At 38.7% G+C, this 12367-nt stretch overlaps 1 protein-coding gene across 9 annotated transcripts in view; it reads right to left on the minus strand.

Moving 5' to 3' along the window:
• LOC111244992 (glycine receptor subunit alpha-2-like) overlaps positions 1 to 12367 on the minus strand; it is a 66475-nt gene that overhangs the window by 14245 nt on the left and 39863 nt on the right. For all 9 annotated transcript variants that reach the window (XM_086979634.1, XM_086979633.1, XM_086979630.1 and 6 more), the window contains exons 3-4: positions 11899 to 11966; positions 6660 to 6883 (exon numbers count right to left, since the gene is read on the minus strand). In XM_086979634.1, the coding sequence (XP_086835760.1) occupies positions 6660 to 6883; positions 11899 to 11966 (292 nt within the window). The remainder of the gene's footprint in view (positions 1 to 6659; positions 6884 to 11898; positions 11967 to 12367) is intronic.

Genomic DNA, 12367 nt, shown 5'->3' on the forward strand with positions numbered 1-12367 from the left:
CTTTATTTCTATTTAAATAACTATTTTTCTAACATGGATCAAAGTGATCAAACCAGCGCCATTAGCTTGAATTTATACCAGTTTTAACTATATTGTCTAACTCTTTTATAGTGTAATTAGTTATCAATATATTATGTATAGTATGAATCTTTCTTATTCGATGTGATGTAGTCCGATAGTGATCACATTAAGCCTTTTCATTAAAAGGGACAATTTGCTAAAATAACTTCCTTGCGAAAAAAAATTACTTCCTCGAAGAAGATACTAGCGTAGCTACTGATGTGATTATTTAGAAGACGGTATAAGGACGATTTAGTTAAAACATTAATTCATTTAAGACAGGATCTATATGAATGGATAGGATGAATATGGGGTTTTATGTTGCTTGGGTCTATGACCATGTCACTGTCACAATAAGTACAATTATATCGATTTTAACAAACAATTAGAGTAAACGGTGACGCATCAGACGTTGTTGAGGTTGAGGTTGAGGTTGAGGTACACTAATAAAGTTTTAATAATAGATAAAGTTTAACAAATACCTATTCGACAAATGAAACACACCCTCACAATGCGTCCTCGAAGAATTCCAGAGTTCCTTTCTCATAAAGTTTCTCCAAGGAGCTCTCACATCGGAATATAATGATACTGCATTGTTCGTCATATGGCTGTGATGCAGGAAAATATTAACTGAGTAAAAAATAAGATTTTTAAAAGTGGGCTACAGGAACTTCGAACGCGCAGGTGCTTTATATTTTGGGAAGGATTAATGGCAAGATGCCTAGCTAAGTACATCAGTCTTGATCTCTAAGCGGTCGAATGCTACGATGATGATGATGATGGTGCAAATGTTATTTCAAGGTGCGAAATGCCCCGACTAGCTATGAACTTAAACAAAGTACCCTCTATTCGAAGCTGTATTTGAGATATCACTTGGCAGTAGTAAGGAAGCGTTCATACAGACGAAAACGACAATTGGTGCCTAACTCGCGATCTACAAATGGAAAAAATATTCTATTTCCCTTATCCAAATGAATACACACACAGTTCGTATGCTAAGCCGAAAGTAGCTCGAACATGCCGGGCTCGATATCTACGTTTAAGCTTAAGACAAAGAGTAATTGCTTGAAGATGAAAGAGGGCGGTTCAGTTTGCTGTGGAGTTAAAAGCTTCTGCGACCTAGAAAAGATTGTGGTACTATCTGCCACGTTTGCTATACGATTATTTTCTTTGTCATGTAGAATAAAACAGTTTACGTCTGTAAAAAGCTAGCATGTTCCGTTAGGTTTTTCCGTATCGTTCCATAAAATTGCAGAATATCTATTCGTCACATTAGTCGTTTTATTCGGTTCAAGGTACAGCGTACGCGGCATAATGTACCCGTACTTATCTAATTTGAACTGGGTCGTCTATATATAATGCTGCTATATATATATATATATACGGAAGGGGCTCGTTACTATAGTACGAATGATGAATTGGACCTAGCTCAAGTCGACACGTCAGGCGAGCTTTCTTTAATAATAGGTGCGGATAAACAAACTTTCCAGGGATAGTTGAACCGTTTACTGGAAGGCAGCTTACTATAAGCTTGTTTCGTGTGCTTGTCACGCGACGACATAGCTACAGAAGGGTTCGACGCAAATACTACCAGACTTAAACTTGTTTTCACCGCTTCACGGATACGTAGAAAGTGAAAGTTTAGGAGAAGTTCTAGTGGATTTGGCTGAGGTTGTTGTCTCTGAGGACCAACTTTCGAAATAGGGAAGTCTCTTTGTCGTAGTAGTAAGCAAGTTCTATCAACAACATGATAAAAGTGTATGATTTTTTTTAGCACCTGCATATTACCTGTATATTCATATGTATTTTACGTACTTATAAAGTGAAAGGCTATTTGTGTGCATCCGAAAAGATAGAAACCACGTGTTCTAACTACAAGGAGTTATTATAGAGTTAGTTTTGCAAATACAGCTCAAGTACTGGGCTTCGCATATGAACAGCTTTCATTCTTCAAAGCAACACACTTGTCGATATGATCAAGATTTCTACTATCTTCATCGATTCGGTCTGACATGGACATACAACGCACTTATACAGCCATATTCTACAGACTGGCAGAATCGCGGGAAAAAGTTATATTATGCATTATTAAAAACGTTTTCCCTCCATCATTACAAATAGGATTTCTGTCCCTCACGCCCGCTCATTTCTGTGAAAAGAGCTCGGTAACGAGCCACGGACGACTCATCAACCGCGATCTAACGTAAACAAGTTTCAAGGCTGCGTTTTTCGCAAGCATTTTTAGAACCAATCAATATACAGTAAACAACAACAGAATTGGGTGTATATTTTGCCAACGGGCAGCCTTCTGGCTTAATCAAGAAGTGATAACTGCTACTGCCTACGGAATATAATAACTAATTCAATAAAGCTAGCTATAAATAGAACCAGACTGGGCTAAACAACGGATTAGAAAAATTATTTTGAGGCTTCTGCTACGTAGATCTCAGTTGTTGCTAGGGCATTTTAGGCGAAATTAATCAAGTAAATCTAATGTGCAGAAATGTATTGTTAGAAGCATCGAATTTGCGATAGTCTGCTGCGCTATTACTTTTTTCTGAAGGTTTGTTTTTTTTTTTTGAATTTAACATATACATAAATATATTTGTCGTTAAATCAACTTAAAAATTGTCGTCGTTGAACTCCCTCTTCGCAAGGCTCCGTAGTGTGAAAGACAAAAACGTTATTGTTGATCTAGGTACAGGCGCCGCTGTCAGAAGACATTAAGAGTAATATGACTTGGCATTGGAAAGAATTACGTCGTAGCCACAAAATCGATTCTCGCACATCTAATGGCCTGTAAGTTCATATATCCGGCTTCAGTCTCTCCCAACAGTTCAAGTTGGACTTCCCGGGGAAGCGCCTGCACTACGTCATAAAGGCGACTTGTATAGGTGATGCCCTGTTCAAATACATATATAACTTGTTGGGTTTGACAGATAACTTAAACAGATAGTTAGGTTCCAAGAAATCCGTTGTATAGGTAGTGCAGAAACCGTTCGTGCATAAGGCTAGAGATATAAAGGACAAAAAAAGAAGAACAAGATGTTTGAGTGCTCGAATTGATTAGTTAGGATACCCGTTATTGTAAAGTGATTGTTATCTAGTAATATGCAATATATTAGTTAGTGCGTTATATATGACAAAGCTAAAATACATTATTGTACAGTAGAAAAATATTGCACTTAATTGTCACTGTTAACTAGAAGGTTAGGGTTACTTTCAATGTGAGAAGCTTCGTGTACGATCTACTCTATGGTGATAGCGTAAAAACTTAAGAAAACTCTTCAGCAAAGAAACAGGATAATATCTAAGTAACCTTAGCCACCGTTCTTCATGTGCGAATTGACACTATATATATATATATATATATATATATATATATTTGTAGATCTTTTTTGGACGATATGGGCGTTGTTTTCTTGCCTTCTTTATATACAGACATTATATGGGCGTGCTTTTAGCATCGTGGTATGAGAGTCGTTTTTTTCGCGTCTAGAATGACCCAACTTATATAACCAAGCTCACGACAGCAAGGATTAGCTTGTTTTTTTCCGTTGCCTATGGCTGAATCGACCAATTTCGTTTTGCTGGAACTTCTTAGTGCCACTATGTCTGTAAAGGCCAAACTGCCTGCAAACGTCAATATAATTTTTGCATATTGATCCTACCCAGTTATATACTGACCAGTCTTTTGAACAAACGGCTACGATATTATTTCCGTGCGACGAACTAGCTAAGCAGTCAACATTGCTTTCGGTCAGGCTTCGTTAAGCTTGCTCATCAAACGTATGAATCTGAATGTGGCAATTGGCCTATATATTTATGCTTAGAAGATATCGTTAAGCTATAAACTACAAACCTCAAAAGCACACATAAATATTCTATAAAAACAGGACTAATTGAGAAGCACGTATTCCTAATAACGTAGTTGTTTTGTAACATGTACTTATCAGTATTATCTTATGAAAAATCAACGTCTCTGTGCTCTAAATGGCAGTCCTAGCTGGTCGTTAATTATATGACATTGGTGTGATTGCGCCATACGACTCCGTGTGGGGGCATCGTGTTAAACTGCTAACAGGGCAACGAACGCCATTCATTGAAAACAATAGAAACATATACGACTATGATGTACAAAGTCATTTTCACCCCACATTCAATAGACATTTCTTCTAAAAGCATCATCGGCGCATGTTTATAATTGAAGCCATTATTCTGCAAAGAACATCTGGAGAGCACTTGTACAATCTGAAGCTGCTTGATACCGTCAGAGACAGACCGAGGTAAGGAAGCACCTGTATGCGATTTTAGACGTGTGCGCGGTGTTTGTACGATCGACCCCCCACACGTAAATCACTATTGCGGTTCTATCATGGAGAGCGCATAGTTTGCTGCTTAAATTTTCCTATTTAATATTGAGATACTAATCTATAATGAGCAAGTTATTTTATAGGAATGAGTTCTTAGATAGATTATAATTTTTCTGAGCGCGTTTTTTAATCTGTTTTCGACTTCGATCAGAAAAATGAGGCGTTCATGCTAGATAAACTTAATGCACTTATGTTACATTGACAATTTTGTTCATAATAATGTCGATTTTTTAAATAATAATACCTACCTATGAAAAGAAATAAATATCCTATTGCTGAAAGGCATCTGTGCGTGTAAGTTAATCCGTTGTTACCCCATTCTTTGTCTAACAATAATATGCTTACGGAATTCCTCAGATGGCAGCTGCATTGTCCGAAGCCCACACGAAAAAGTAAGGCCCAACTCTATTAAAATCCTTTCAAATAAAATTGATGAGCTTTTCCTTTGTTAACATATCTTGTAGTGCTCGATACGATGGTTAATGCTTTAGCTATTGCATTACTAGTTCTATTTTGAATTTTTTGAGTAGGCCCCATGAAATCGTACTCAGGAAACCATGTGTCTATATGGCGTCTTTCCTGCTTCCAATGTGATTTGTTCATGTGTTCCAATAGAAGATATGTACAATGAGAGAGACCACTATACGCTGTGGTTTATTGACCCAAAAAATATAATAAAAAATAACTAAAAATGGGTTCCGAGAGATAGCAGGAAGGCTTGCAACGAGACGATCAATGGATCACCATCGTAACATCAAATTGTATCGATAACGTATTGATTGTCATTGCTTGTAAGCACAAATCCGCCTTAAGGACAAGAGATTTGCAGGCTTTGGTTTTACCCATGCACATGCAGACCAAAGACGGAACGATCTGTATAGGGTAGCAAACGAAGCTATTTGAGCTTGTTTACTTGACTATGCTAACAGAGACGATCCTTTTCGTATTTTGGTGTACAGGCGCCACGTCCACAAGAGAACATGTACCATTTGATCGTAATTGAAAGGATCAGCTGCATCATACCAATGTACGCCTTAATTGTAATTAAAGATGCCAAAAATCAAAACGTATGTGGAGTTAACAAACGTACCCGTAATACGATGTTAGGAATCAAGGTTTTCGTACGCTGCGTTTTCTTTTACAAATAACCCCATTCTTTCTGCCGAACGAAACATGCGATATACGAAAGACTGATTGCTAACATTTTGTTAGCGATATTTTTTAAGAAACATCAATGCTAATAGATTGCACTTTAATTTAATATTCAAGAGAGTTTCCATACTTTCTACTGGCATGGTAGTTTTAATAAATTATTAGTGTTTACAAGTAAGATCGATCAGCATTTGTACATTGTCTGTCTAATCGTTGCGATGTTTATATAAAGACCTGGCTCAGGGGGTCAGACCAGTTAAAAGCTTCCAAGATTGTACAGTATCAGGATAGAGAAAGAACTCTTTGGGACATCTCTATAGGGCAATACCTGAAGGCTTATATCCAGCCGTCATTCATGGCGTCGAGCAGTTTGAGCAAATAGAGAATGCCTTGGCAGGTCGTGATAGCACTCATTTCGTGCTTTAGACGTTAGCTTTACTTACGCTAAAGGATCTTCCACACCAGATTTCTTTCTACCCGTAAAGGATGTTTGATGGCAGTTCCAGCATTATCTTCACGATGCATTCGATGGACTCCTTTGAAAACCAGACATAACTAGTTCTATGTTCATCATGTACCCGGCTCTAACTCTTCTATACCAATGCAGTTGACCGGTGCATGCTACAACCAGCATAGGGGAAGCGTATATTCTCCGGTTAATCCGTAAAACGCTTAGTTCTCTCCTCCGCTAGTCCCATGTTCGATGATCCGGCCCCTGGGGAAAAACTGGGCTTGACTTCGAGTAAGCTACGAAGGTAAAAATTGGTCCGCTTTGCCCTTCGCAGGAACCCAAGACTAAAAGGTATCCTTGGCGATCCAATACAATATTTCGTCGTCTGGAGAGCCGTATCTGTTATCAGCAATTCACTAGACACAGATGTTTATGGCAATTTAGGCAAGCCGGAAAGATATATGTACGCCAATGAAGTCTGACACAAGCATAGGATTATTTGTAAGCCTGCGTTGTTTCACGGGCGCGGGCTCCGCTACCGGTTCGATTACCATATACATATGCATAACATACAATAATATGCTAATCACTGCCATTAATAAGAGCGGAAATGACTGACTAACCTTAGCATGTAGAGTATTTCACCTGTAGGTTTGATACGGACCAACACATTGGGTACTGTGACAAACTGGAACTCAGCATGCTTCGCATTAGCAAAAAACACTTCCGGCTTCCAGATGCGTTGTACCAGCTTCGGATCGTTAAGATCGAGCGCCCGGGAAAAAGCATTTTTTGCGAAGCGGTCATCTTGCCAACCTTGACGTAGATATAGATCTACCTCGTAGTCCTGTAGCGAGAAAAAAATCTACGTCACTTATAGCGACAAGCAATTATTAAGTTCCTAGTTTACGAACAAAAGTTAGTATCCAACATAACGTAAAAGTAACGACTTCGTGCGAGAAACAGCTTTAACGTTACCAATATATAACGAACTACGCAACGACTCCTTGATCACTCACAACAGCTATTGATCACAGCAGCATGAAAAGTAACCAGCATTCCCTGCATTACCTGTATACACAGGGTAAATAAATTGATGTTACCACATAATGCGATGAACAGAAAACGCACGGAAAATTACCCTCCGCCGATCCACATGCGCAATATACCGCAGTGCTATGGCATCATTTTGGTGGATGCTTTCTTCAGAAAAAACACACCTGGATAAACACCTTGGGAGAATTGTTTCACATTATTTTATATAGTATTGTTTTATTCTGACTAGATGCGACACTAGTTCAATCATCTCTTCCATCCACCACCACCATACGTTCCATCATCTTATCTAAAGGAGCTTCGTTCTAGGATCAGCAGATATAATTTGGTTGAAAAATAACTATCTCAAGCTCTTTTAGAACCACTAATTATTTTATTTGCAAGAAGTAGATGTATGTCCCGTTCGGCTAAATAATCTACCGATATGGTACGGCGTGAAGAAGTTCGAGAAAAAAACTCAAACCGAGGGGATTTATGCGGTGGACAATATAGTGATTTATTTTCGCAGTAATCGTGCCTTTACTGCCATTAGTCTTCAACCGACATTAGAACCATAAACGATTCTACCAATAGAGCGGAAACAAAGCAACCGAAGATTTAACTTAAACTTTTATGATCTGTTAGAGTGTTCTGATGAGCTGTCGTCAAGCGATCTAAGGAGCTCATTTTGCGTAGATATTAATTACAAAATGTTACAATACTAGCTCGATTTCTTAAGGAGTGAGTCGAACTTTCCAAATGAAATAGCCGCGGACAATTTCAACACAAATATACTATATATCTCACAATATTTCCATTTGGAAGACCACTGTTGTACTTGAAGTGAAGGGCGTAATACTTCGGGTGGCAGCAATACCTATTTCTTCTCAACAGTGAAAACGCGATGCTCTATTCCTGAGTGGTCATATAGGTTCTGCCCGTAAAAATACAAACGTGAAATACGGTGGAAATAATGCCTTTTGAGATTATAAAAACCACCGGCCTCAAGTGTACTGCATCGGCCAAGTTTTTTTTGCCAATCTAGCAGTTATGTTTGCACTATGCATAGCTGAAGATACTTGTGGGCAGTTATCCTTTTTTTCATACTTCGGGAGTATTCCTCCAACAAGTTGAAAATATCAATGAAAAGAGTGGGGGGGGGACTATCACTCAACTTATTGATCCACAAAAACGAAGAAACGTTCACTTGCATTCGTTTAATTGCGAATGGCTGAAAATTTGACTTTTCGCTTTGTTTCCATTTTTGTCGATATTACACAAATAGCATTTGGCAAGACCAATCAGGAAGAATGCCATTTTCAGGGAATCCGCATTTTGCCCATTTGTCGAGGATTTTCTAGGAAGATTTCTTGGAACGAGTAAATTCATGCATATGACGTCATCATTGACTTCGTCCCTGTTATTGGTACAGCATTGGCCGATCATTAAACTGCTCGAGATGATTGATCTGAGGTACTTCCTCAAATTTCAACGATTCTCACGTGGCCATATTTTTCTCGTAAGTATAGTAGAAAAGAATAGTCCCAGCTGTTTACCAACTGCTCTCAGTGTCTCAAGACTAGAAAGAGAGGTACGTAAAATCTTTGGCGATGCCCTCGAAAATGATCTTATAACTTTAGCTTGAAGCTTCCCTATGTCGAACATCTTGGCGCAAAACAAAGCTCAACTGTTATAGTTCTTTTGAGTGTGTGCTTTTAGAGTAGCCCAAAATAGTTGGTTTGTCAGAAGAAAAAAACGCCAATAGCCGTTACAGCAAAAAAACTTAAAGTGAAATAAAGTAAACTTTATTATCGTGGGCTTAGATCCCTATAGTAATCAACGATGGGTCTTGCCTTTTGGTCTGCTAGAGGCTAGCCTGATCACTCATTTCAGCCTGATTTGCGAGTATATACGGTATATTTCAGTAGCTGAGCCTTTTACAAAACGATTTTGTGACAGCAAAAATCGATAATGATTAATGTAGATAATAAATGGCTGGGATAGCAGCAAACAGCATTTCTCCACAGATTCTATCTAGTTTTAGCTTTGACTTAGTAGAGGATAATAATGTCAAAAAAGCTAACCGCACACATCTGTTGAATCACAGGCTTATGTTATACCATTGCTTCTACCTCGGATTTAGTAACTGCATATAAGAAACCGAAGGTGGCTGTTTGGGGATGAAGTCTAGAGAAAATCTACTTTCTATTAGTTCAAGTGTCCGCCCTTGAAGAGCCCTGCCTAATTTTACAAATGTTTGCACTGGAAGTATCCGATCTAGCTCCTTGTTATTCTTATACCAGCTTAAAGCAAGAACTTCGTCTTTGAAAATATCTTCGAGGTACACTTGCCTGCTTACTAATATCCTTCGCAGTTGCGGGAGTTTTCGCGAATGGGTGTTGCGTATCATAAACCTAACCTAACATAGTTTTTAAGTATTCGTACAATGTTCTGAACTTCTTAAGCTTAAGTACTCGTTTGGCTGTCGTAAAGGATAAAAAGGATTGTAACGAAGCGACAACAAATCATGTTTGGTACATTATGTAGAGGGTTCAAAATAGACTCGCTCGTACATTATCACTGCAACATATATTGACCAATCAGACAGATACGACCTAAGGCCAGTTGTCCTAATTTTCGACTCTAATCGCAGCATTCAGTCAGTCCACGTTTGGGAAAATCGCTTCGTAATCTCAGGCAGTACGCGTCACTGAATCGTCGTTTCCGATTCATTTAAGTTACGAAAGTCGTCGCGTTAACTTGATATGACTGCTAATAAGCTCGACGTTGCTCAAAGTTAGCATTTAGGTCGACCTGCAATCTGGGCACGTCAGCGAAATGAATGTTACTTCTCAGGCTCAGTAGAACGATTCATTGAGATACGGTGTTGTCGTCTCAGGCAGGCAGGCAGGCAGGCAGGCAGAAAGCAGCGTTTTTTTTTACCTTTCATATACCCCGTGGCATCTAACCCCATCATACCGCATGGCTTAAGCTTCTTTGAAGGCTTTGTTGCATAGTCGCTTTATTCTTCCGACTACTCATATGCTATAACTACGGTACTTAGAAAAGATTTTTGTCCTCAGTCGGACTTAGTTTTATTTAGTAGCTCTATCTGACAAAGTAATTTACTTTGTAAAACTTAGATAGTTTTGCTGGCGCTGCCTCAGGTTTTATCAGGGCCAGCGTGAGCTTCCCTTAGTGGTCATTTGTCAAAGCCAACCCCAACAGCTAACGACTACCGCTTTATCATCTATAAGGCAACGGTAACCTGCATTACTTGTTTTAAATGTGTCGAAAAGGCTTTATTATTACTAATTATAGTACGTCTGATCACGTGCAGCACGTACCTGTACATGCCTCCATGGCTCTAACCATTTTTAACGTTCAGATGTCAATGAGCTCGTATCGACAATCTATTTTCGGCGCAGGGCAGTACGTGAGGATAAAGCTCTAAAGACAAGTTCACCACTTTTCCCATCGATAACTAGCTAAAGGGATCATTTGCTGGAATTATTACGGTAGGGCCTACAATATTGTGGCAGTAAAAATAACAGGTTGATATAAAAAAAAATAGGTTAATAGTATCAAATACGTCCAAAAGAACTAGCAAGCCCTTTTTGTGAACATTTGCTTCTATATGAATTATTTTTCCCAGTGAAACCAATGTCTATTAGCAGATATTAGAATGCCGATCATGATGGGCATTACTCTAAATGAATTTGATCGTGCAAATACGTACCAGATCTAATCTCATCTTTTACGGCAATATAGCAAAAACGATCCGGTCAGCAGACAAGATTTGAAATCTAATGTACAGGGTATCTATCTGTCGACTATAAGTAACAAAATCACTCAGCCGTAAAAGCTTTCTTCCGGTCTATTATGTTAATTACTGCGTAGCAAAAATCAATTCTTCGCATGTATATATTCGGAGAGATTATATATCGGTACTGCCGACAATCGAGCTTAATGCTAACTCTAATAGTATTACTACAAAGAAACAAGGACGTTTACGTGTACTATATTTGACGTAAGCGAAATACGTAGCGCGCTCGTCCACCTATTGGTCTTGGGCATAAAAAATTGTCCCTACACTAATAATAAACTAAGCCAGATTGCATCGACAAGTAACATGTCCGTAAGTATCGGCGGCATATTGTTTGTCACCTCGATTCTGAAGACCACGCTCAATTTATATGGCCCAAACATAAATAGGAGACCATGAATTAAAGCTATTAAGCCCCATAAGCAATAGGGAGGCTCAGGCTATGCCCTTCTTTTTGGACAAGTGTGCTATAGTCTACCTATCATTTGTTCGCCGAACAGCGGATAGCAGTCGTTGATTCTCTAACAGGAAAAGTATTGAAAATGATAGATTCGATCAATCATGTGGATGTGGTGCTGCTCTACGCTGTCAGTTTAGGCCCACAATTTAGCCTTTTCTGTAGGACACCATTGAATAATGTACTTGAACGCGTCACGTTCCCAGACAAGTGATTACAGCCGAATGTGTAAATACTATCTCGACCCACCACCATGATCTTGAAAAAGAGAAGATAAACGCTAAATACGCTTCTAACTAGCTTATTTGACCTACCGATTTTTTAGTCGTCTTATTATGTTATGAGATCAATCCTATTGGACGGACACAGGCGATAACGGAATAAGTATCGCGACTAGCACATGGAAAGGGGCCTAGCGTTCGTTAAGGGGGTAAATGAAGGCTACAAAAACAAAATCGTTTATTTTTATTTCCCTTGCCTTTGGAGTGATCCATTACGTACAGCCCCCCTTCAGATTTTACTTTTGTTCAAACTAATCACTTACCATATTGGATGGATCAATTGAACCAAAGCTTCGGATGAAAATTTCGCTAGTTACTATTGTCGGTTCGCCTGAAACGTCAGTAAAAAGAAAAAGCGTTCAGCGTTAAAAAAAAAAATCATGAAACCCAATGAAGATGTCTTCCCGAATATATTCGCTGTCTTTTAGCTTGCTTTGATATGTATTGTATAAAAAAAAATAGCCATCCAATGGATAAAGTTCATCTCGTATGTATTGTACACCACATAGGTCTACACCAATACTTTCATATTTCACCTTCGTTTTGGAATAGCTACATACGAGTATGTTAAAAAGCTCATCTTTCCTCAAGGCGCATCACTGTCGCGGCATGAACTTCACAGTTGAAGCTCTTGAGGATAGTGTTTAGTTCCATGAATGAACAGGTAGTAGGATGACGCTACGGAGAGTTTTGACAGGTCATTGACACATTTTCGCTTTTAAACATAACGCG

The sequence above is a fragment of the Varroa destructor genome, unplaced genomic scaffold, assembly GCF_002443255.2.
Source record: "Varroa destructor unplaced genomic scaffold, Vdes_3.0 BEIS01000002.1, whole genome shotgun sequence".
Classification (NCBI taxonomy): domain Eukaryota; kingdom Metazoa; phylum Arthropoda; class Arachnida; order Mesostigmata; family Varroidae; genus Varroa; species Varroa destructor.